At 33.7% G+C, this 26,610-nt stretch overlaps 1 protein-coding gene across 2 annotated transcripts in view; it reads left to right on the plus strand.

Annotated features, from left to right (window-relative positions):
* LOC110036882 (protein TPR3-like) overlaps positions 1 to 21,488 on the plus strand; it is a 61,316-nt gene extending 39,828 nt beyond the window's left edge. For both annotated transcript variants that reach the window (XM_020741434.1, XM_020741435.1), the window contains 8 exons: positions 1,481 to 1,591; positions 1,676 to 1,855; positions 1,938 to 2,066; positions 2,153 to 2,248; positions 2,358 to 2,546; positions 2,632 to 2,798; positions 20,087 to 20,363; positions 21,197 to 21,488. In XM_020741434.1, coding sequence (XP_020597093.1) covers positions 1,481 to 1,591; positions 1,676 to 1,855; positions 1,938 to 2,066; positions 2,153 to 2,248; positions 2,358 to 2,546; positions 2,632 to 2,798; positions 20,087 to 20,294 — 1,080 coding nt within the window. In that variant the 3' untranslated portion in view covers positions 20,295 to 20,363; positions 21,197 to 21,488. The remainder of the gene's footprint in view (positions 1 to 1,480; positions 1,592 to 1,675; positions 1,856 to 1,937; positions 2,067 to 2,152; positions 2,249 to 2,357; positions 2,547 to 2,631; positions 2,799 to 20,086; positions 20,364 to 21,196) is intronic.
* The last annotated feature ends 5,122 nt before the right edge of the window (positions 21,489 to 26,610 follow it).

Below are 26,610 nucleotides of genomic sequence, written 5' to 3' on the forward strand. Positions count from 1 at the left end.
TGTGAAAACATCGTCGTGGGAGATGACGAAGAGAAAGAGAGAAATCGAGAAATTACCGCCGGGAATCACCATCGAGCGAAACCCTAGCAGAGCCTACTGTCGCTGTCGACACCTTTTTCAAGCCCACAATATATATATATATATATATATATATATATATATATATATATATAGGTAGAATGCCAAAATAAAATATGAAAATTTATAATTAATTTAAAGTTAATAGAAAATTAAAATAATAAATTATTTTAAAGTTTTGTAATATGAAAGGCTATACTTATGTTAGGTTTCCACTTTAGAAAAAGTCGACATCATGAAAAATCTTATCGAATTAGACATCATTTAGGTGAGTAATTTTACCTTTAAATTATGGTAATAATCTTGTATTTCTTCTAAATAACTCGCATTTGAATGTCATTAATCAAGACATCTTATTATTGTAACTAGAATATGATTATTCTGTCTTATTATTCAATTTGACCATCTAGAAATGAATGTGAATAGCTTAAACTCCCACCTATCGAGATATTATCCCATTTGGCCAAATAACTCTAAAATTTTGTCCCCTTGCAGTAAGTTCTAAAGTGATCATCCATACCAGAAGCGCATCAATACGAGCATGCCTAAATTTGCAGTTTCTGATAAAATTCTGATTTGTTACACCAAAATGTGCCTCGATGTTTTAGAGTTTATCTTTAACCGAGATAATGGTCTGCAAAAACTACATAAGGGGTTTTAAAATCTCCCCCATTAAGTAATTGGCGTCCTTATCACAACCCGGGCCGGGGATTGAAATTAACCAAAATGGGAACACACGGTCGGATGTTAATGGAACTTTATAACTTAGAAAAGTAAACCAAGTTTGTTGTTGCCCGTAGTTATGCTGAAGTTGAGTTTCTCTTTGTCTTTGAGTTTGTGTGAAGCTATTTGGTTATGCTTCATGTTCCGCGAGTTATGCATGTCGATCAACGTTTCTCTTGCAACTTTTTGTGATAATAAAGCCATTATTAGCATTGCTAATAATTTGGTACAACATGATCATATCAGACATGTTAGAGATTGACCGCCACTTTATAAGGGAGAAACTCGATTTTGGGGAGATTTGTTTTCTGTTTGTTCCATTCGCTAGTCAAATGACCGATATTCTTATATAAGATTTTCATCGCCCTTTGTTTTATGATGTCATGTCCAAGTTGAATATGATTGACATCTATGCTTGAGCTTGAGGGAGAGTGTTGTAAGTTATAGTAGGATTTTATTTATTTATTTTCCGTTATTTCTTATTTGTGTTTCACTTTATTTTCGGCTAATTATTGGAGTTTTTGTTTTTTGTTTATTTGATTTAATTCTTGTAATCTGGAAATACAGATGTTATTTCTTTCCAGAAGTAGGATTATAGTAAGTTGTATTTAAGCCAATATTCCATATCATTGAAATTATTTTGCTAAATTCTGCAAACCTACAAGTTCCTTTCATGCAGATTCAAAGGTTAATTTATACAAATTCTGGTGTTGCGTTGTTGGCTTTAGCATCCAATGCCATTCATCTTCTATGGAAATGGCCACGAAATGAAAAAAATTCTTCTGGAAAGGTAATAAAAAAGAAATTTGAGTGCAAACATCGTCATAATTTGAATGTTCTAATAATTATTTTGTAATGGTTATTCTATACACAGGCAACAACAAATGTTCCTCCTCAGTTATGGCAACCGCCAAGTGGTATATTAATGACTAATGATACAACAGATACAAAGCCAGAAGAAGTGGTCCCTTGCTTTGCTCTGTCAAAGAATGACTCTTACGTCATGTCTGCATCAGGGGGCAAAATTTCTTTGTTCAATATGATGACGTTCAAGGTAAGTTTTGAACTTAAAATTTTTAGATTTTAAATAAATTTCGATATAGATTTAGTCTTTGTAATTCCTTCTTTCTTTACAGACTATGACAACATTTATGCCCCCGCCACCAGCTGCAACATTTCTAGCATTCCATCCTCAAGATAATAACATAATTGCAATTGGAATGGATGATTCCACCATCCAAATATATAATGTCCGAGTTGATGAGGTATGAAACTGCAAAATAGCACTCTTCACCTACTGCTTTATTCTGAATAACTCTGCTCAACCTTATGATCCACTATGGTCATGCAGGTTAAAAGCAAACTCAAAGGCCACACAAAAAGAGTTACTGGCCTCGCTTTTTCCCATCCATTAAACCTGTTGGTCTCATCTGGGGCTGATGCGCAGGTTGATTTCCATTCCAAAAACTCATCCACTTCCACTGATCGGTTTACTCATCATCCTTCTGAAAATTTTCGGAGCATTTACAACTTGAAGAGATTGTTTCTTGTTGCAGCTCTGTATTTGGGGTATTGATGGCTGGGAAAAGCTAAGGAGCCGGTTTTTGCAAGTTCCACCAGGACGCTCATCTAATGTGGTTACGGATACTCGTGTGCAGTTTCATCAGGATCAGATTCATTTCCTTGTTGTACATGAGACACAGATTGCTATATATGAGGCTAATAAGCTAGACTGTGTAAGACAGGTATTTGCGTTCTTTTCATTTGGATTCTCATATGAAGAACAAGTTAATGAAGGTTTCTCAGGTCTTTATCCTCTGTTATCTTCAGTGGGTGCCTCGGGAATCTTCTCCTCCAATCTCCCATGCTACCTTTTCCTGTGACAGTCAACTTATTTATGCTAGTTTTCTGGATGCTACTGTGTGCATATTTACTGCTGCAAATCTCAGACTTCGATGCAGAATTAATCCTGCAGCTTATCTTCCAGCTGACGTTAGGTATGTCATTGAACTGAACTCTGTTATATGCAAAAAGTAATTAATTGTTTCATGCTAGAATATAATTTTAGTATTAGGTTAATTTTTTTTGTTGTTCTTACATTTTGAAAAAAAAGGAAGGAAAACAACATCATTGTTGTTTAATTCAAATGAGGTTAGAATATAGATATAGAATATGAATGCATCTATGCTGGTATTCAACCACGTTGGAATGATAATCGTGTTGCTTGAAATTCCTTCAATAGTTGCTCAAATTTTAATTAATTTAAAATTGACAGTTGATTTGCTTCTACTCAAGGATTTCTCATTCAACATTAGTGGATGTTGAAAGTGATTAGATATATAAGCGTTCACATGTATGTCTCCATATGTATATCCACATATTTATATTTATTTTTCTGAAATCACTCAAGATGGGAGTGGAACCCCCCTTACCACACGCTTTGAATATGGGGACAAAACATTTGGTGTTGCTCAGAAGTTATGCAGATAAAATGTATGCATAAGCACCGACTCATATTATTTATACATGGTAGATACACAAACTTGCACACATATTCATTATATAAAATAATATTATGCATTATCCTATTTAGGACTAACAATTTTGCTAAATTTCATTTCCAAGCAAATAAAAACAGTCTAAGATAGAGAATGATACCGCATCTTTGATTTCCTAGAAAGGTTTTTTTAGTTATCTTATATTATTATTATTTTTTGTTATTAGTATTCAAAATTATGGGTGAAAAATATATGTATAAACTAAGCTAGACAAAGAGAAAATAAAAGTAAAAATTTAGCTCAAGTAAAGTGTATTATGAAAATCAAAAATTAATTTTCGTAGAAAAAACTATTCAAAATAGGTTGGTGAATTAATTTGATAAACTTTTTAATTACGTTTTGGAAAATGCGATCGACCTTAGTGATCTTAATATCGTTAATAATAATAAAGTATTTCATCTATACCGTCACATTAGTAAAATAAAAGTTGAGAAGACTTTAAAGAAAACTAAAGGTGGAAAGTCTATAGGACCTGATGATATCCCAATTGAAGTGTTGAAATATTTAGGAGATTTGAGAGTTTCTTGGCTTACTAAACTATTTAATATTATTTTTAAAACTAAAAAGATTTATGAGGAGTGGAGAAAGAGTATTTTGGTCGTCATTTTTAAGAAGAAAGGGGATGCACAAGAGTATGCAAATTCTAGAGGAATTAAGTTGATGGGAGAGAGTAATTGAACATAGGTTAAGACGTATTAGAAAGGTTTCTCATAATCAATTTGGATTTATGCTAGGCAGGTCTACCGCGGAAGCTATACATTTAGTGAGAGGTTTGATGGAGAACTTCAGAGATACCAAGGAGGATCTACATATGATTTTAATTGATTTAGAAAAAGCTTATGTGATAAGGTTCCAAGTAAGGTTCCAAGAGATATCATTTGGAGAGTTCTTGAGAAGAATGGTGTTGATATGACTTATTTTCAAGTTATTAAATATATGTATGCAAGTGTTGTTACTTGTGTTCGAACAGGAGGATTGATCAAATATTATCCTACTTCTGTTGGTTCACATCAGAGATCGGCTTTAAGCCCATATCTTCTTGCCTTAGATATGGATGGTCTTATTGGACACTTACAATGTACCTTGGTGTATGTTTTTTTACTGATAATATCCTTCTCGTGGATAAATCGAGAGAAAAGCTCAGTGTAGCTCGAGTGACAAACAAAATTAAAGAGTTGTTTTAGATGGTTTGGTCACATTAAACGTCGACCATCTGTTGATCCAATTAGAAGAGTAGTTATTTTAGTTTTGACTTATGTTAAGGCAGAGGTAGACCTAAATCTTAATTTATTAGATTTAAATGAAAGAATGACACTAAATAGGATGCAATAGAGAATAAAGATTTATGTAGCCGATCCCACTTTGTGGGATAAAGGTTTTGCTGTTGTAGAATTATTGGTGTCATATTTCCAATTTTCTTTTTTTATTATGGGGAGATATGACTGATTTTATAGCTTATCCAATATGGGAGTCAACTCCCTCTATTATGAAATTGAAAAGAAATAATTACTTTTCCCATTTCAAAGATCACATAGTATCAGAGCCTTGATCTAGTTAACATCACATGTCGCCATACAACCTCTATTATAACTGAGTTGGGAAAGCAATGACTGGACCACAACTCTGAGAAATCCTTCGCAAGTTTGTTGCGATTAAAGCTCATTGGAAAGGAATGACTAGATCGCAAGATTCAAAGAACCAGCTCGCGACTATGAAGTCAATGACCAATTCGCGGCTGGTAAGGAACGACTGGATCACACTTGGGAATGCAACATAGTCGACATTATTGCTCGCTGGGAAGGAACTACTGGAGCTCGACACTCAAAGAACATGATCATGGCATTCAGAGACCCGAGGCGTTCCTTTGCCTTCCTCTATCATCGAAGCCGCACACTTTTAACCCGTATCCAAACTAAAAGGAGTTTCTTGTTTTGCTCAAGGTAGCCACTGCACACAGACTATTCTTTTCTCGCATTTTGAGAATGTTGTACAAATTAGTGATGATGATGAGAGTTAAAAAAAAATTCTAGTAATTCTGAAACCATCTCACCTTGCCTTGCAGCTCGTCTCATGGGTATATCAGTTGATTATTTTCCTTAGAGTTTAACATCTTACCTCACTGTTAGAAAACTTAATTGTCATAACTACCTCAAATGGGCTCAGTCCATAAAATTGGTGATCTAAGAGAGACAAAGTTGGGGGTATTTAACCAGATAAATCCCAAAACCTACTACTAGTGATCAGAATCTGAACTAATGGCAGTCCCAAAATTCTCTGTTAATGACATGACTCATCCACTCCTTAGAACCTACTATAGGAAAACCTCATCTATTATTTTCTACTGCTCGGAATATCTTGGAGGTTGTTTCAGATCTCTGTTCAAAGCTTGAGAATTCTTTGCAAATTTTGAATTAAAAACTCAACGTTAGAAATCTGAACAAAGTGACCGTGCTGTTACTAGATATTTCAAAAGTTGGTAACATAATGACAGAAAGTTGATCAATGTTATGATGATATTTGAGAGTATTCAAATGATTTTGCTTGCTACAAGTAAAGAGAGGAAAATGACCAAGTATACAAGATCTTAGCGGGCGTTAATTGGAGTTTGGACGAAGTTCGAGGTGGAATCCTTGGTAGGAAACCTCTACGCTCAATTCGATTTTCATTTCTAAAGTTAGACATGAGGATTCCAAAAGAAAAATTATGTATACAACATCGAATCATCTGGTAACATTGAACATAAGAAATCGACTCTTGTGTCAAAAGGGGTTGATACTAACAAAGAAGAACGGAAAAAACTATGTACAAGCATTACAAAAAATCATGGCAGACGAAGGAGACAGGTTGGAAGCTTCATAGGAAAATTGCAAATTGGAAAACAAAATTGTGTGCAGGTCGAGCTTTTATCAAGCCTATGCTAAAGAAACTCGGGAGTTACCAGCTAATTCGAATGTAGTCATTTTCGCCAAGGATCAATTAGAACATTTGCACAAACTGTTTCAATTTCCAAAATTATCTTTGACTCCGTTCTGCTCTATATTATAGAAGGGTAACTCTGTAGCTACTGCTTTATTTGGTGTTATTCCTAACTTTTCCTATTCTTGGATAATTGATTTTGACACAACTAATCACATGACTTGTTGTTCTAAATTATTTTCCTCCTATAGATCATTTCTAGGCAACAAAACTTTCAAAATTATTGATGGTTTTTTCTCGGTAATTGTCAAGATAGGAACTGGTAAACTTTCGTTGTTAATCCGTCGCGTTGTTCTCCATGTTCCTAATATATCCTGTAATTTATTGTCAACTAGTGAAATTATTACTGATCATCAATGCCAAGCTTACTTTTGCTCATCTTGTTGTGAGTTTCATGAAGTGACTACGGAGATGATGATTGATAGTGTTAAGAAAAAAGATGAACTTAACTCAAAAAGATAATGTCAAAGTATAGGTTTAAATTTTATTTATATTTCTAAAGACAGTGACATGGTTATGTCTTTATAGGTTAATCATCCTAATTTTTGGTATCTAATTTATTTGTTTCTCAAATTACTTCAGAATAATGATTCGTATTAGTTTTATTGTGAAGTTTGTCCAAGTTCCCCACTGATTAATAAAACTTGAAGAGCTCTCTTAAAAAAATTCTACCGATATTATATTCAAGAAAAATGTAAGCGATATTGGGTTTTTTGGTTGACTATTAATTGACTCAGAAATATCTTTGGATAATGAAAAATATTTTAATCATATGAGCAGAAATTATGAAATATGCTTAGATCCAGGAAGAAAAAATTAAAAAAATGACGATAATATTAGCACTTAATGGAAATTCAACATTGAAGTCATATCCTTCAACGCCCAGCCAATACAACTCCCAATAATTCGAAGAATGTCAGAACTACAATTTGAACTTTACAGAATCAATGTCAAAGCAAACGACAACTACTACAAACGAAGCTATGAAGTTGCGGCCTCTTCAGCTGTGGTTTAGAAATAACACATCTTTATAAGTACTTGAAAGAATATAATTCTGATAGCACCTTAAAGAGTAGGTTATTGTCTGTCACTTGTTTTTAGTTAGTGGATAATACTTCAAGAAGTACCGTGCCTCGTGATGTTTTAGAGACAGACTCGTTCTTAGAAGCACGAATGTCACGCTTGTATAAAAGTGGGTTCAAATCCTAAAACAGACGCAACAAAATAAAACTCGGCATAAAAAAAATAAAAGTCAACATTAAAACTAAACTTTGCTCCTCATGATTTTCTTATAAATTTCTGCACAGACATTTCTGTAAAATTCAGCATTGCATGAACTTCTACGAAATTCTCAGCGCTTCAAAAAATTTTTCCCAATGTCTGCATTCATAAAATCTCAGCAAAGCTTTACAATTTTTGCATTCACCAAATCTCAACAAAATTACAAAATCTTTGCATTCTTAAAATCTCAACAAAATTCTTTAGTCCCCACATTCACGAAATCTCAGCAAATCTCTGGATTCACAAAATCTCTGCATTTGGGATAGGCTTTAGTCTTACTCCTTTCTCAACAATCTTAGCATGCGAGATAGGTTTTGATCCTATTCCCTTCTCAGAAGTCAGCATTCGGGAAATGCTTCAGCCCTACTCCCTTCTCAGCAATCTCAGCATTCGAGATGGGCGTTAGTCCTACTCCCTTCTCAGCAATCTCAGCATTCGGGATGGGCTCCAGTCCTACTCCCTTCTCAGTATTCTCAGCATTCAGGATGGGCTTCAGTCCTACTCCCTTCTCAGTATTCACAACATTCGAGATATCCTTCAGTCCTACTTTCTCAGCAATCTCAGCAATCTCAACATTCGGCATAGGCCTTCGTCCTATTCCTTTCTCAAAATCCCAGCATTTGGGATAGATCTCTGCCCTATTCCCTTCTCAGCAATCTCAACATTCGGGATGGGCCTTCGCCCAATTTCTTTCTCAGAACTCAACATTCGGGATAGGCCTCCGTTTTACTCCCTTCTCAGCAATCTTAGCATTCGAGATAGGATTTAGTTCTACTCCTTTCTCAGCAATCTCAACATTCGGGATAGGCCTTCACCCTACTCCCTTCTCAACAGAAAATATAAATTGAAATTGAAATCAAAATCAAAATTAAAATTAAAGCATTTGGCATTCAGGATAAGCGTTTGCCCTAGTCCCTTCTCAGCACTAAATCAAAATCAAAATAAAAAGAAAAGCAATGTAAATCAAATCCACATTTGAAATTTGAAAACTCTTGTTCACATATTTAAATTGAAAACTTACTTGCTACTTCCGCAACGGAAACAATTCTCATTCCACTCTACGTTTTGTTCTAAGTATGTTGGCTTAGACGCTTGTGTTGGTTTTGTTGAGCTATTCGGTCAACACCAATATGTGCGGTGTGCTTGCCCGACACACCACACCTATTAGGGGTCCATTTGTTGACCTCATTTTTAGCGATGTCTAGTTTTCTTGTTTAGCCTTAGGATTCTCTCTTTGACTATCTTAGAGCCTTACTAGTGGGACCCAACTCATTTTAGAAATCCAAACTACTTTACCCTTTTGCAGTTCCGGATGTGTGGTTCTTGACCTCTAGCACTTAGGGGGTTGAAACCAACATGAGAAAATTCAAAAGGAGTCCCTATAGGATCATTAAGCTCTAGGATTGTCTTATGCACAGTTTACACCTTTATGCCCACAAATGTTGCAATTCGGACGGTTGACATGTTAAATATTGCAATTCACGTCACCTACACTTTTATATGTTGCATAATTAATTGAAACTTAAATAAAATTTTGAAACAGTCGATCGCGAACCAAAATTTTGACAAAAACGAATTCAACACATTTTTGAACCGATCATCGACGAGGTTGTCCGAACAACTCCGGATGACGAAACAGACTGCGCCGACGTGTCCGAAACGTGGACTTTAGCCATGAGGGACACCAATTTTGACATGGTTTCGAACAAGATCAAATTGTGTTTGAATCGACGGATTTTAATTATTAAAAATGAGTGAAATAAAAAAAAGAGAAATTACTTAAATCCCAATACCTAAACTCACGCAAGCGCCTAACCCGTCCCCTAGCTTTGTCTCCCGCGAGCGGCCACAACCAATTTCCTTTCTCTTGTTCGCGATTCCATCCCTAGCCGAGCAGCCCCTTTGACGCGAAGCTTCACCTGAGGTCCCCTCCCCCGTGCTTTAGTAAGGCATCCACTTACTCTCTGTTGCGCTTCGGCTTTCTGCTCGCCACTCCCGCCTCTACGACTCTTGTCGTTGTTGGCCCGTTGCGTTCAAGCGTCGGCTCACCCCCTAGGTGAGTTCAAGTATGTTTCTCCTCCCTTGGCTATAAAAAGACCATTTGTAAGGGTCTTTAGGGTTGGCCGAAATTTTGAAGAGAGGGAGGTTCTGCCGAAATTCTGAGTGTTTCTTCTCTCTTGATTGGTCTGTTCTTTATGTGCTTGGAGCTTTGGTTTTCTCTGTTCTTCTTTGAGCAAAAGAAGGGGTTGTTGTTGGATCATTGTTGGTTGTGCATTGTGTCTGAACTCCCCTCTCATTCAAGCTCTAAGGACGCCTGATCCTCTTTCTTTCCTTAATCCCCAGTGGTAAGTCCTTCATTCATTTACAAACTGCAAGGTATTTCTTTTCCCACTTTTATTTCATCTCAAGGGTTACATTTGCATGCATACTCTATTCCTAAATGAATCTCATGATACATGAATTTCTGTTCCTGAATGGGCTCTTTCATGGCTGAAATATTTCAGTCGGTCATATAGGGTTTATATTGCATTAGGGTTCCAAGCACATTCCATACATTTTGAAGGCTGCAATGATTGGAAAGCTGGAACTGACATATGCTCATTTACGGAAATTGAAAATCTTGATATATCGAGTTGGTGAAAGTCTGAAGCTTGTGCATTCCCTTTCGTTTTTTTAAAAAACATTTTTTTTGAAAAGTTGTTTCGTCGTTTTGTTTAAAAGAAAAATTGGAAAGCTGTTTTTTGGCCTTTAAGGATTTGAAGGTTTGGTGTTTTCTTTGTAAAGATCTGAACCTTGAGGATTCTTAAAAAAAAAAATAGAAAAAGAAGATAGGAACAAATATAGGATGTAAGCACCATTTCAAATTTTCTTGCTGCTGCAAAACAAGCTTTCTCAGTTTTTTTTTTTAAAGATGTGTAGCCATGTCGTTAGAGCACTTTAACTGTCATGAAAGTCTTTCACCCCGATGTAGAATTTGCTAATTGGTGTATATTGGTGCAGATTATGTTAAGTTCTTTATATTTAGTGAGCAGATGACTGAAGAGTATTCAGATTTTTGCGAACTACACTTGGTTTCCGTTAATAATTTATCTGCACACTTTTTCTTTTACATCTCAATCCTTTTTTAGTGCCCGGGTGCAAAATTGTTTTCCATAAAATGTCCTGCACTGCTGATGTTTGAGTTGGAAAGATAAAGAGATGGTTTTCTGTCTTCCTCCACTGCATTTACCTTTACGACGTGTGGGCTGACTTTCTTCTAATCAAATGCTCATCTTGTGAAAGATTCTTTCTTTTTCTGCCTTTTATTTCTTTTTTTTCTTGAATGCGGGGAGTTCAAGCTATATTATTTTGGGAAATTTACATACCACCAAATTCAAATTTCTTTGCATTTCTAAAACTTTAATTTTACTTTTTTTTTTTTTTTACATTTATACCACCCAAATTCTTTATTACTTTATAAGTTGAAATGCTGAATCCTCTTGTGGATTGACATCAATTATGACTGGCCTATTTGCAATGGAGTATCCAACAATGTTATTCTATGTGGAGGATGATCCCTTGTTTCCCTACCCCCGTCTTATTGAATTAGTGGTTTTTCTTTATTATTTTGAAAACAGGAGGGGAAGCTAAAAAGAATCTTTGCTTGTATGGGAAACTTGCATACACATCACACAATTCTTTATGTGTTTACATCCCTGACACCCAAATTTGTCCCTTTTACATTTATGCCACTTAGCCTTACATGCTCATATATATATTTGAAATATATTTTTTTCCTGGAAGATGAAACATAAATCGTTTGTTTATTAATAAACGGATCATTTGCCAATACAAGGGAAACTAGTGTAGTTGGCAGCTAAGATTAAATTGTAAGAATTGACATTCATATAAAGGCTCATATAGTTGCTTGGGGATATAGAATAGTGGAAAAGAAATGGGAGATCTGAAACATGTCCGTTTCATTTGCGAGAATTCTGAAATTTTGACGAGTTGGTTTTATGCAAAATTCGAAATCGTGCAACTTGTTTTATGTGAGTTGGGAATTCATTTGGCTTTCATTTGGGCCGGTTTGAGCACTGTTTTGAAAAAGGATTTGGGTGTCGTTTTAATGCGAGTTTGGAAAGCTTTCGGAGCATCCTTTAGGAAGTTTTAAATGAGCCTTTCGAGATGCACATCGCTAGATGTGGGGAATTGTTTTAGATGCGCTTTTGAGGGCGATCCATCTTTCACGTCTTCGCTCTTTCAGGTGGATTAGTCTCTCCTCTTTCTCACCCTATTCTTCTTTTCTTTCATTCTTGGTTTAATTTATGTGCTTATGTCTGAAACATAAGCACACATATATAACCCTGACTATATATGAACCATCAAACAAGGTCGTTAGTTGAACGGTTTTGGGGTTCAAGGATAATGATGAAAAAATATCCTGGTATGTGTGAGAAGTTCTAGCACAATCCTGATTCAGTGACTTTGAGAGAATGAGAGATTGACATTACCGCCTCTCTAATACTTAGTAAAGAGTTACCCCTTGCTTTTAGAGAGAATTAGAAATTTCAGCCTAATAATATGACCAACTCATTAACTTTCTAAGATACACACACACACACACGATTAATTAAAAAAAATATTTGAAGTACATAACAAATAAAAAAATTCATGAATATTTAATGAAAAATTCACGGGTCAGCCATATAAATCAGGTTAGGAATTTTCATTTTGTGTGACTGTTAGGCCGACAACCTTTTACTTAGTTTTGGATCACACATATATGGTGCTAACTGTTTTATTAGGGCCCCAGGGTCTTGATTTCGACCTAGAGTCCTGATTTTGAGTCCACCCCAACCTGAGTGCTTACGGTTTTCTTCGGTGTTTCGTTCATTTATTTTTGAGTTTCCATGGGTCACTCAGTTTTTCTTTGAGTTATTCATGAGATGCATTCCCACTTATTCTTTTATAAACAAATGAATGTTTGCCCCACATGCTAAACTCTCCATTATACTGGTTTGTTTTTACCTGCAATACTAATCCCATTTACAGGACCGGCAGACCCGCCAGGTACAAAGGTTTATTTTTATAATATTTTATTCTCTATATTGCACATTTTACTGCTTTTTCTTTACTGTACATTTACTGCCTTTTCTTTACCGCACCTCCTGCTTCTTTTATTTATGTGTACTATATCTTTTAAAATAGGAGGGCAGTAGTCTGGTTTTATAGGAGGTACCCAGCAGCAGACCACCGACCCAAAAATTGCATGCATATTTAAACTTAACGTGAAACCTGAAACTGCTAAGACGTGGAGCTTGGAGCTAACACCGTGGGCAGCATGACGAGGATGTACAGAAGAACAACTTCGAAAGAGCAAACAGGTTTAGAACAGCAAACGTTTCTTTAGAATTAAACTAGCCATAAGATTTCGAAGTGGTCTGCCTAGCGCGACATAAATCCTCATCTTATCTTTTAGGCTTTTGGATAGTCAGGTTGTGCAATTTAAACTCTAACTCGCTTTAGATTTCGAGGTTGTCGTCCGATACGATGTAAACCCTCATATCTTTCAAGTCATTTGTATGACTGTATCACACAAATATAAGTTTCAAATAATAAAATTGATAGAATGAAACATTAAATAACATCTTCTCGAAATTGAGGCCAAACAATAGTATAGTTTGGGAAGTCACCGAGGTTCTCCTCAGGATCCGTGATATCCCTTACTTTTTTTCTCATTTGACTCCAGAAATAAATGTTTCCATTTGGTCCCTTTCCCCTACTTGACTTTTCTATGTCCAACCTTTGAAATCCTAAACTTTGAATTCATGAAGATAATTATCTTTGATCATCATCAAGAGTTCTCTTAAGTGACTTTAGTCATTTGGGAGGTAATGAATTATACGGGTTTGCCTCTATTGGGAGCTTTAAGAACTCAGGTAATATAAATCCTATATAATCTTTCATATTAGATAGGGGAACTTGTCGGCTTATATAAACATATTAGATAGGGGAACTTGTCGGCTTATATAAAAAATGGTTCGCAAACCAGACAAATATCATAAATTTTGTAGTTTTTTTAATCGAGTTTCACTATCAAGTAATGTGCATTTTCCTCGTGATAAGTGTGTTGCGGTATTTTGTTTGATTACTTAAACTATTAAATGAATGAGATCTGTCTAGTCTCATTTTTCTAGAATTAAAATATTATTTTCAAGAAAAACAATATATATATATATAGATATATATATATTAAATTAAATTAAATCAAAGCTATATTTTATATTTTTCAAAAGAGGAAGGGAATTTTAATGACCGACAATTTATGGCGATTCCGCTGAGAAATATTTCTACTCTCCATTATGATCAGGATGTTTCTGTTTTCATACATCGATAATGTGTCCATGTCCCTCATGGATCAGATTACCATTTTTCTGTTGGTATTTTTAGCTTATTTCTTTTGTGGGCAACTATATTTAACTCTCTCTTTAACCATCCTTGAACAGAGTGATTCGGAATCTTTAGAGTCCTTCATTCATTTACAAACCGCAAGGTATTTCTGTTCCCTCTTTTATTTCATCTTAAGGGTTACATCTGCATGCTTACTCTGTTCCTATATGAATCCCATGATACATGAATTTCTGTTCCTGAATGGGCTCTTGGCTGAAATATTTCAGTCGGTCATATAGGGTTTAGATTGCATTAGGGTTTCGAGCACATTCCATACATTTTGAAGGCTGCATTGATTGGAAAGCTGGAACTGACATATGCTCATTTATGGAAATTGAAAATCTTGATATATCAAGTTGGTGAAAGGGTGAAGCTTGTGGATTCCCTTTCCTTTTTTTTTAAAAAAAATTTTTTTGAAAAGTTGTTTCGTCGTCTTGTTTAAAAGAAAAATCAGAAAGCTGTTTGTCGTTCGGCCTTTAAGGATTTGAAGGTTTGGTGTTTTCTTTGTAAAGATCTGAAACCTTGAGGATTCTTAAAAAAAAATGAAAAAAAATGAGAGGAACAAATTAGGATGTAAGCACCATTTAAAGTTTTCTCGCTGCTGCAAAACAAGCTTTCTCAGTTTTTATTTTAAAGATGTGTAGCCATGTCGTTATAGCACTTTTACTGTCATGAAAGTCTTTCACCCCGATGCAAAATTTGCTATTTGGTGTATATTGGTGCAGACTATGTTAAGTTCTTTATATTTAGTGAGCAGATGAATGAAGAGAATATTCAGATTTTTGTCAGCTACACTTGGTTTCCGTTAATAATTTATCTGTACACTATTTTTCTTTTACATCTCTATCCTTTGTTTAGTGCCCTGGTGCAAAATTGTTTTCCATAAAATGTTCTGCACTGCTGATGTTTGAGTTGGAAAGATAAAGAGATGGTTTTTTGTCTTCCCCCCACTGCATTTACCTTTCCGACTTGTGGGCTGACTTTCTTCTAATCAAAAGCTCATCTTGTGCAGGATTCTTTCTTTTTCTGCCTTTTATTTCTTTTTTTTTAAGAATGCAGGGAGTTCAAGCTATATTATTTTGGGAAATTTACATGCATACCTACAAATTCAAATGTCTTTGCATTTCTAAAACTTAAATTTTACTTTTCTTTTTACATTTATACCACCCAAATTCCTCAATATTTTATAAGTTGAGATGCTGAATCCTCCTGTGGATTGACATCAATTATGACTGGCCTATTTCCAATGAAGTATCGATCAATGTTATTCTATGTGGAGGCTGATCCCTTGTTTCTCTACCGCTGACTTATTGAATCTGTGGTTGCTCTTTGTTTTTTTGAAAACAAGAGGGGTAGCTAAAAAGAATCTTTGTTTGTATGGGAAACCTGCATACACGTCACACAATTCTATGTGTTTACATCCTTAACACTCAAATTTGTCCCTTTTACATTCATGCCACTTAGCCTTACATGCTCATATATATATTTGATGCATAAAATATTTTTTTTTTTTCTGGAAGATGAAACAACAATAAACGGATCATTTGCCAATACAAGGGAAACTAGTGTAGTTGGCAGCTAAGATTAAATTGTAAAAATTGACACTCATATAAAGGCACATATAGTTGCTTGGGGATATAGAAAAGTGGAAAAGAAATGGAAGATCTGAAACATGACCGTCTCATTTGCGAGAATTCTGAAACTTTGGCGATTTTGTTTTATGCAAAATTCGAAATCGTGCAAGTTGTTTTATGTGAGTTGGGAATTCATTTGGCTTTTTTTGGGCCGGTTTTAGCACTGTTTTGAAAGATGATTTGGATGCCGTTTTAATGCGAGTTTGGAAATCTTTCGGTGCATCCTTTGGGAAGTTTTAAATGTGCCTTTCGAGATGCACATTGCTGGATGTGGGGAATTATTTTAGATGCGGTTTTGAGGGTCGATCCATCTTTCACCTCTTCGCTATTTTAGGTGGATTAGTCTCTCATCTCTCTCACCCTATTTTTCTTCTTTTCTTTCCTTGCTTCTTGGTTTGATTTAGGTGTTTACGTCTGAAACATAAGCACACATATATAGCCCTGACTATATATGAACCATCAAGTAAGGTTGTAAGTTGGACGGTTTTAGGGTTCAAGGATAATGATGAAAAAGACATCTAGGTATGTGTGAGAAGATCTAGCACAATCCTCACTCAGTGACCTTGAGAGAATGAGAGATTGATATTATCGTCTCTCTAATACTTAGTAAAGAGTTAACCCTTATTTTTACAGACAGTTGGAGGTTCTAACCTAGCAATATGACTGACTCATTAACTTTCTAAGGTTTGAAAATTTCTTCACACACACACACACACACACACACAATGACTCATTAAGTTTCTAAGGTTTGAAAATTTCTTCACACACACACACACACATTAATTAAAAAAAAATCTTTAAAGCGCATGACAAATCAAAAATCTCTTTTAAAAAAAATAAAATCCTTCATGAATATTTTATGAAAAATTCATGGGTCAGTCATATGAATCAGGTTAGGGATTTCCATTTTCTGTGTCTCTTAGGTCGGCAACATTTTACTTAGTGTTGGATCACACATACATGGTGCTGACTGTTTTATTAGGGCCCCAGGGTCTTGATCTCGACCCAGGGTCCTGATTCTGAGTCCACCCCGACATGAGTGCTTACGGTTTTCTTCGATATTTCGTGCATTTCCTATGGTTTTCTTTGAGTTTCCATGGGTCTCTCTCAATTTTTCTTTTAAGTCTTTCATGAGATGCATTCCCACTTGTTCTTTTATACACAAATGTATGTTTGCCCCATCTGCTAAACTCTCCATTATACTTGTTTGTTTTTACCTGCAACATTAATTCCATTTACAAGACCAGCAGACCCGTCAGGTACACAGATTTATTTTTATAGCATTTTACTGTCTGTACTGCACTATTTACTGTCTTTTCTTTACTGTGCATTTACTATTTTTTCTTTACTGCTGCTTTTCTTACTGCACTTTTTACTGCTTCCTTTACTGCACCTCCTACTGTTTCTTTTATTCATATGTATTATACCTTTTTGAATAGGATGACAGTAATATGATTTTATAGGAGGTACCCAGCAGCAGACTATCGATCCAATAATTGCATGTATATTTAAACTTAACATTAAACTTGAAACTCCTACGACGTGGAGTTTGGAGCTGACACCGTGGGCAGCAAGGCGAGGATGTACAGAAGAACAACTTCGAAAGAACAAACAATTCTACAAGAGCAAACCTTTCTTTAGAATTAAATAAGTCATAGGATTTTAGGGTGGTCTGTCTAACGCAACATTAATCCTCACCTTATCTTTTAGGCCTTTGCACAGCCAGGTTGTGTAATTTAAGTCCTAACTCGCTTTATGTTCTGAGTTTGTCGTTCGATACGATGTAAACCTTAATATCTTCAGGTCATTTTTATGATCGTGTCACGAAAATATAAGTCCTAAATAATTAAATTGACAGAATGAAATATCAAATAACATCTTCTCGAATTTGAAAACAAACAATGGGATAGTTTGGGAAGTCACCGAGGTTCTCTTCAGAATTCGTGACATCCCCTACTTTTCTTTCCTTTGACTCCAGAAATAAATGTTCTCATTTGGTCCATTTCCCAAACTTGACTTTTCTATGTCCAACCTTAAAAACCCTAAACTTTGAATTCATGAAGGTATTTACCTTTGATCATCATCGAGAGTTCTCTTAAATGACTTCTTTGAGAGATAATTAACTATAAGAGCTTGCCTCTATTAGGAGTTTTAAGAACATAGGTAATATAAACACTATCTAATCCTCCATATTAGATAAAAGAACTTGTCGACTTATATAAAAAAATGGTTCGCAGACCAGACGTATGTCATAAATTCTGTGGTTTATTTAATTGAGTTTCACTATCAAGTAATGTGCATATTCCTCGGGATAGGTGCATTACTTGCGATGTTATGTTTGATTACTTAAACTATTAAATGAATGAATTCGTCCAGTCTCATTTTTCAAAAATTAAATATTATTTTTAAGAAAATCAATATATATATATATATATTAAATTAAATCAAAACTACGTATAGTTTTCAAAAGAAGGGAATTTCAACGGCCGACAGACGCTTAGAAAGAAATAAGTAGTATTGCTCTTGATTACCACCTTTAATTCGAATCATAAATTCAGACTTATATTTCTTCAAAAACTGTTCAAAAGAGAATATTTCGAAGAATAGAAAAGTTATTTGAAATCGTCTCATTAGCTTATGATAATATTATTTTGAAATTAGGAGTAATGACTTTTCACAAATATGAAGCATTGAACACTCGAGCTATATTGAAAACCAGTAAATTGAAAGTTTTCATTATTGGAAATTCGCTCATTTTTTTAGGGTTCTACACACTATCCATGATCCGTAGACTCCTTGAATGACACACATACTTACATGATTCATCAATGATTCACAACATTTGGTCCCTATCGGGGATTTCATAGTGGAAGTGTATATGGAGATACTATTAGGACTTGAGAATGATTCCGACAAACGCCTAGTATGCAAACACATGAAGTTTTTCTCTGGGCTTAAGCAATCACCATGAGCTTGGTTTGAAAGGTTTACTAATACTATGAAATCTAATGGTTATTCAAAGTTAAGCTAATTATACTCTGTTTATAAAACACATTCAGGAATGTAAGATTACTGCGTTGATACTATAATGTGGATGATATGATTTTTACTGCTGATGATGAAGAGAAGATCTCAAGATCAAAGAAATGCTTGTTATGGAGTTTGAGATCATAGACCTAGAAACTATAAAATATTTTCTAGGCATAGAGGTAGCAAGGTCCAAGAAGGACATCATTTTATCATAGAGGAAATACATTTTAGATCTAAAGGAGACATGGATGATTAGATGTAGCCTACTATAACTTCAATAGATCCTAACCAGAAGTCAAAGAGGGAAGAAGAAAGCATCTCCATATATAAGGGAAGATATTAAAGATTGGTAGGAATATTTTTCTACCTGTCACATAAGTGGCTAAATATTTTATACTCCGTAAGTATTGTGAGCTAACACATAAATCGTTGGTTATGGTTTATTTTTTAGAAAACCGGTAAATGAGAGGTGGAAGTATACACTGTTAACTATGTAACAGTTTTGCTACTTTGTGGAATAGGAAATGAAGAGTCAAAAGAGGAAAAGAAGAAGCCAAGAAGCGGAAGCGAGGAGTCGGGTGGTTGAATAAATGAGATATGAATCATAAAGATCAGGAAGCCAAGGAGGTCAATTCGCCTATAAATTGACGTGAGATAGAAGGAGATATAAATTGATGCGAGATAGAAGGAGATCGAGAGGTGGAAGAAATTCTACTGAATTATCTTGGAGTCGAGTGACATGCGAAGAAGAGGTGAACAATGCGGGAGAAGCCTTAGCCGGCGACTAGGAGGCCTAAAGAAGTATCGGCGTAGGGGTCGAGCATTGGAAAGGACGACGTTGACTCCTCGAGTAATACAAGAAAGTTTTAGTGGTGTTGCTCCTTGGTTTTTTCGTGTTCTTGGGTATTTCCATCTAAATCTTGGTGTGTTTTTTTGGGATTGTTCTGTTGTGATTTTGTTTGAAATTTTATTCCAAATTTTCTAAATTGGTGTGATGGTATGTCGCGGTGTGATTTTATTTCTAATTGATCGAAGAACCGAGTGCATATTCCATCGCAACACATAATCCTAGTTTTCTTTTTTATTATCGGGTTTGATTTTATTCCTTTCCTAATATAGGAGTCTTCCCCTTCTATTTTTCTTGTAATCGTCTTCTATAAAATTGAAGTGGATTAATTATTTTTTCCCTTCCAAACATGACACAAACTATATTAAATTTTGAAAAATTTACCCTTATTGGTGCTCATTGAGACATCTTAAGCTGGTATACTTGCTCCTCCTTAAATTTCAGATTGCTATTTTGATGTTTTTGCTAGTTAAATTCTCTATAGTTTTCTTATGTAAAGATGTTTGTTGTTTTCAATTTGTTATCAGCTCAAATATCCATCCACTGGTTATTGCTTCCCACCCATCAGAGCCAAATCAATTTGCATTAGGCATGACAGATGGTTGCGTTCATGTACTCGAGCCACTGGAATCTGAGGGTAAATGGGGTGTCGCCCCTCCTACTGATAATGGTTCAACATGCAACATGCCCTTAGCTACTCCAACTGGAACATCAGCTTCAGATCAGCAACGGTGATGCGTGGATGGTCTATCTGGATTTCTTATTTCCTTCTTATACTTGCCAAATGTAGGCCTTCAAGCAGAGGTATGTTGCTTTATGAGTAACCATAGAGGTGGAGAGAGGTTGAGAGAGAATGATGGAAGAGAGAGATTGACGGATAGAATTAGTGCATGATTCTATTGTTGCATCCATTTCTCTGTTTTCTTACAAAATTTTTGAAAGATTTACATGCATACCACACAATTCCTATGTATTTATATATCTAAGTCCTATACTTCAATTTTTACATGCATGTCACCTTACCTACCCCATGAAAAGGTGAATTTTATTTTTTAAAATGGTGATATTTTTCATATGATATGAATGATTTTGGTGGTATAAATGTGAAAATTAAACTTTAGGTGTTAGACATGTAAAAACATAGGAATTGAGTGGTATGTTTGTAAAAGGCTAGATCTACATATCTATATATATCTATATATATATATATATATATATATATATATATATATATGGTATATATAATTCAAACGCCCCACAAAAGGAAGAAAAATTTGGTTAGGATGGTATTACCCAATTTTTAGTTGGATGCAAATTGGGTTAGGATATTATGACCCAATTTTGATTATGATGTGTGGAAAAAATGTATGCGTAATATTTCTAATTTATTTAAATGGCATTGTTGGTAGAATACTTTAAAACTAATTATCTACGGGGAAATGCATGGTAAAATAACAAATGAATAGGCCGCGTAATACGCTGAATAAATGCATGAAAATTATCAGGTATTAATTTTTAAAGGTCGTACGAGTGAAAAATAGGTATAAAATTCAGTGTATTTTGTATTTTGTTTTTTGACCCCCCGAGAACTATACCTTTTATTTTATTGACTTTTTTTTTGTTTTTTAAAATGACAGATTGAGATTTGTAGTGCTGCCTTTGGACGGCCTTTGGCAAACAGATGGAGGTTGTATCAACACATTATGATGTTTATTTGTTAAGGAAAGCTCTAGCCCAGCATGTCATACTATGTTGGTTCCAAGTAAATGTGGATGAATCTCTTAAATTAAGCTTTTAATATTTATGAGAATTTGTTGCAGTGGGTAGTGTAATGTAAAAAAAAATGTACTGTGCTTTTGGAGCCATGATAGAACTAAGTCCCAGTTGACAAAATATCTGCCAATTACTATTGTGATTTAAATGGGAGTGTTAATTGTGTCGTATGTATAAATATTTATATATACATATGTTGAAAAGGTGTATTTCAGTTTGAAAAGTTATAAATGGTAATATTTTTGATGTGATGTGAAGGAATTGAAAGTCAAATATACTGAAAAAAAACTTTGGGCGATAGATATCTAAATGCATAGCACTTTGTAGTAACTGTCCCAAAGTAAGATTTTAGCTAAAATCTTTAAAATAATTATAAAATGGTTGAATTGATGATGTTTAGAGCTAGAACTAAATTGTTTTGAAGCTTTGTTGTTATTGTGCATAAGAAACAATGTTACCCTCATGATTACAATGATGACCCAGTTGGCCGATAAGATCATTGTTCATGATGTTTGCCATGTCGTTGGAGATAATGCGTTGAAAATAATTCAATTTTTTTATTAGTAGAATAAAATAGTGCTTTCATTTGATGTATATATTAGTATATGCAACTTTAAATTAATGTTATTAAAATATCAAGAATATAATATGACTTTAAATATTGTATATATCCTTTTCCCTTTCAAGGAAGAGGATAAAGTTGAATGTAAAAAATCTAAATATGTTTGTAATAAATAAAGTAAAGTTATGATATTTAATTTGATAAATGCTAGTATGTTTCAATAATAATTTGAGCCGGATTGTCTAAACTAAAATTTTAATGTGTGATACTAGTATCCTACAATTTCATTTTGATATAAAGTGTTCAAATTATATCAATACAAGGATCATGTATAAATTCATCTTAACCTTGAGTAATAAATAGACTAACAGTTATACTCGAGTTATTTGCATTGTGATTAAAGATTAACATACTCCTATTTTTGCTATATAATAAAACATTAAGTTAAAGTATTAATTTATATGATTGAATATGTTTCTTCGTTATGAAGTTAAAAAGAAATAGTTCTTTTGTGTTGTGACACAATCTTAAATAATAGAGTGCAAAGTTTATTATCTAAATTTATCATTCATTGAAGTTTTAATGAACCTTAAGAATAAAAATGGAATAAAAAAGTTGATGGATTTAACCTAATTATGATAATCATAAGAGAAATAATTAAACACACACACACACACACACAAATATATATATCTCTCTCTCTCTCTTTATATATATATATATATATATAATTATTTATATATAATCATTAAAAGTGCAAATCCAGTTCTATAGTGCAACTACTATACAATTGATGAAATTGAATCATGAAATTTATCTTTATCTCAAACAATATGTTTATAGTTCCTCTTTATTGGGTGGAAAAGTCAAGGAGGTCAAAGGGGTTGCTTTCTCATGTTCACCACAATCCTCAAAATGTTCTTATCTAAATGATCAGATGCGTCATTTGAAGAATATTATACTATCCTGAATGATATATTACCTTAAAATGAATTTAACTATTTGCAGGAAGAAAAATTTCAAAATTTAAGTTTGCTTAATTAAAAGTTTCAACCTACCTTACGGGCGTAAGATATAATTTATTTTACTATGGGGCTTGGTATCTCTATGAGGGCAAGCACTTGTAGTTAATTACTTCTTGGGAGTTGTGGCTTTTGAAAATATTTTTGATTAAAGTATTACTTATGTCAGACTTGATTATATGATAAGTTTCTTGAATATTGATATTATAGAATCTCTGGTCAATTGATTAGTTTGAAAGAATTTAATCAAAATTAAAAGATTAAAACTTACAATTCAATGATGATGTATAATGAAAAGGCCTTGAGAAAGGGTTAGCCATCTATGCGAATAAGGTATGCCCTGAGAATTAAAATTGTGAATTTTTTGGAATAGGATATGCTTTTTGATTAGAGGGATTAGATTTGGTTTTAAAGAGTTTGATTAGGTATTATGGTTTGAGTAGGGTTTGACTTGGAATTGATTTGGTTTGAATAGAGTTTGATTTGGATTAATTCACTCGAATTGAAAACTTGAGTTGAGGAATTTTTCTTATGGTTGTCGATTTTTTTTGAAAGTGTTTGAAGTTTATTAGAAGGTTCGAAATGTTTGAAGTTTTTCAAAATTCATTCAAGCTTGTTTGAAGTTTATTGAATTTAATTAAAGTTTGCTTAAGGTTTGTTGAAGTTTATTGAAAATTACTTAAAGTTTGTTTAAAGTTGGCTGAAGTTTGTTTGAAGTTTTGAAGTTCATTTGAAATTACTTAAAATTTGTTTGAGGTCTGGAATTTGTTTGAAGTTAGTAGATGTTTATAAAAGTTTTAAATTTTGAAATGATTTTAAAATGTTTTAGGTTTATTTCTGAAATGGTTTTAAACTATTGAAAGTTTAAGTCTTGAAGCCTTAAGATGTTTTAGTTTTAAAAGATTTTGTAAAGTTTTTACTTTGAAATTTTTTTTAGACTTAAAGTACTAAAGTGTTAAGGTTTTCAAATTTTTATTTCATTTTAAAAATTTTTTTTTTATTGTTTGGTTCTTGGAAAGTTTGGAGTTTTGAAAGTTATTTTGTAGTTGGAAAGTAGTTTTAGATTGAGGCGGTATAACTAAGGTCTGATTCAAGCTTGATTTACTGTGGCTGAGAACTTGAACAACTTGGAAGAGTATTGATTGAAATATATTTGGTTTGATTTGAGATTGAAGGCTTAATTGGAGTTAAGATATGATTGATAATGAGTACTAATTGAAGCTTAAGATGTGATTGATTGGAGTTTAATAGAATAAGGAGCAGGACATGCTGGAAGGATTCCAAGATGGAAGTGAAATCCTAACCCTAAAATAAAACTAGACTTTATCATGAGGCTTAGTAGGTAAACTAATATAATTTTTGGTATAACAACCCTAGTTAAGATGCCGGTAACTTTTCATCATCTTGGGTACATTAGTATCCTTAAACTATTAATTAGTTGAAAAATTTGAGATCTCCATTATTACCATTGTGATGGTGAATATAAATCTGATTATTATTAAATGGTTCGAGATGTCTTTATCAATAACCATTTGTTACTTTATCTTAGGACACCTACATAAGTGTAAGGTGACCAATTTGCAATTACACATTTAATTAAGTTTCAAAAGATGGCAAAAAACTTTATCAAATTTATATTTAATGACTAGTGTGCAAAACAGATATGTTATAGAATTTAGAATTTTGATTAATGGCTTCCACATTATGGGTACTACGCAAGTATACGTATCATTTCAAGTAATATAGAGCTTTCATTAAAAACCACAATTTCAAACTCACAGGGAAGTCTAAAATTTCTATTTTAAATTAGAAGAATTTCTACTAAAACTGCAAATAAAATTTGTAGGAGAATAATATCAAAATGTTTGTAAAAGGTTAAATACTAAAGTTTGCTCATTCTAATTTAAAGCTAAAAGTAAATGCAATTTTTCTAAACTAGTTATGTGTAAAGGAGTTCGAATAATATGAAAAGTCTTTCCACTTGCAAAGAGATTATAATCAATGTACACATGTTTAAAGTTTAAAAATGTGGTTTTGTGACAAATAGGAGCATACTTATTCTTCACCATCTCCGAGTGCATAAAGATCATTGGCTAATCCAAAGGTTCCAAATTCTCTCAGGTTATTCTGGCTGGGTTCTAACCTCTCCCAGATTACCCACTGTGCCATCTCTATAAGACTAATCGGTCCTAAGGTACCAAACTTGATCCACCTTAAAATTACGTATTTTTTTAAGCACATTTATACTCAATTTTTGAGGATATTATGTTCTAATGAAAGATATTTTTTGTTTTTGGTTGCAGGTGCAAGAAAAGGAGTATAAGAGTAAAAAGTAGTAAAAATATATTGAAAAGAAGCAAAGTGGGCTAAATTGAAGAAAAGTACCAAACTAGCTGAACTAGTGCCTAAGCGCCAGAAGTAGAAATTGGTTGGCACATAGGAGTGCAGTTTGTCACCTAGGCATCACAGTTATCTTCTAGAAGAATCATTGAACGATGCTGAATTTTGAAGAGATGTCTGAAGGAACCCTTGGGTCATTTTTGAAGCTCTATAACTACAGATTAATTCCAAGAGGATAAGGGGATGGATCTATAAAGTCTTATAATGTGTGAGTGTGAAGTGTGTGAGAAGTATTTTTTTTGAGTCTTTGTTATTTCTGGAGTTTGTTAGTCTTGTAAGTAGTGTTGGAGTTAGAGAAGTCATAAAAGTTTGGTGGAGTACTTGAGGGAACATTCCAGATAAGTATTTATATCTTTGTCCTTAAGTTTTGTACTTTAGATTAGAATTTTATAAATACGTTTTGTTTTGTTATCCCCTTTCTTTGTGAGTAGTTTTATTTTCTTTCTCCTTACAATATGAAGTAATTAAGTAAGTGATTTTGTTTTGTTTAGAACATTTTTTAAAGCAAAAAATTGTGATGATATTTATACTGGTCCTTCATTTACTTTACAAATTGGCCACTTCTATTGTTAAAACCTGTTGAGGAACTTATAGACCCGAAAGGGCTAAGATTTCTTGACTTGTGAGTGTCACATTCTACCTTGGAAAGATCAGTCACGATCATCTAAATGGGAGTGCAAATAAATAGGGAGATAAGATTTGATGAGTGTAGAATTGATGTTTTTAGAGTGACAGGAAAGATTCTTTAATCAAATTGGTTTAGAAATTAGAACTAAGAGTCACTGGTAGGTCCTATAGAGAAAGCACAGTAGGTAATTTATAAGTGAGAGATTATAATCTACCCAGAACTACTATACATGCTGACACCAACTTTAGATTAGCCAATGTTTTTTGCACAATTTAAAAGAAAGTAAAGAAATAAGTACGTTCCTATTTGTCACAATATCACATTTAAGTTTCTAAACAAATTTTGAAATCCTACACTGATTATGAATTATTGGCAAGGAAAAAATCTCTTTATATATATTATCTAAGTCATTACATTTACTTTTACTTGCATATAAAAGAATTTAGTAAACTTAATTTTCATCTTTAGAGTTGATGCAATCTTAAGTAAAGATTTTTTAAAGTCAGAATTCTCATATTTCATTTTATTGTTTACTTGTTTTCGGCTTTCTTGTGGGATCGATACTGGGGTTTTTAAAGACAACTCTATATTAATTGAAACGATACATATACTTGCATAATACCCTAGTGAGAAAACTATTTCTTTAGTTTTTATCATATTACATTT

Source organism: Phalaenopsis equestris, unplaced genomic scaffold (genome assembly GCF_001263595.1).
Source record: "Phalaenopsis equestris unplaced genomic scaffold, ASM126359v1 Scaffold212195, whole genome shotgun sequence".
NCBI lineage: Eukaryota > Viridiplantae > Streptophyta > Magnoliopsida > Asparagales > Orchidaceae > Phalaenopsis > Phalaenopsis equestris.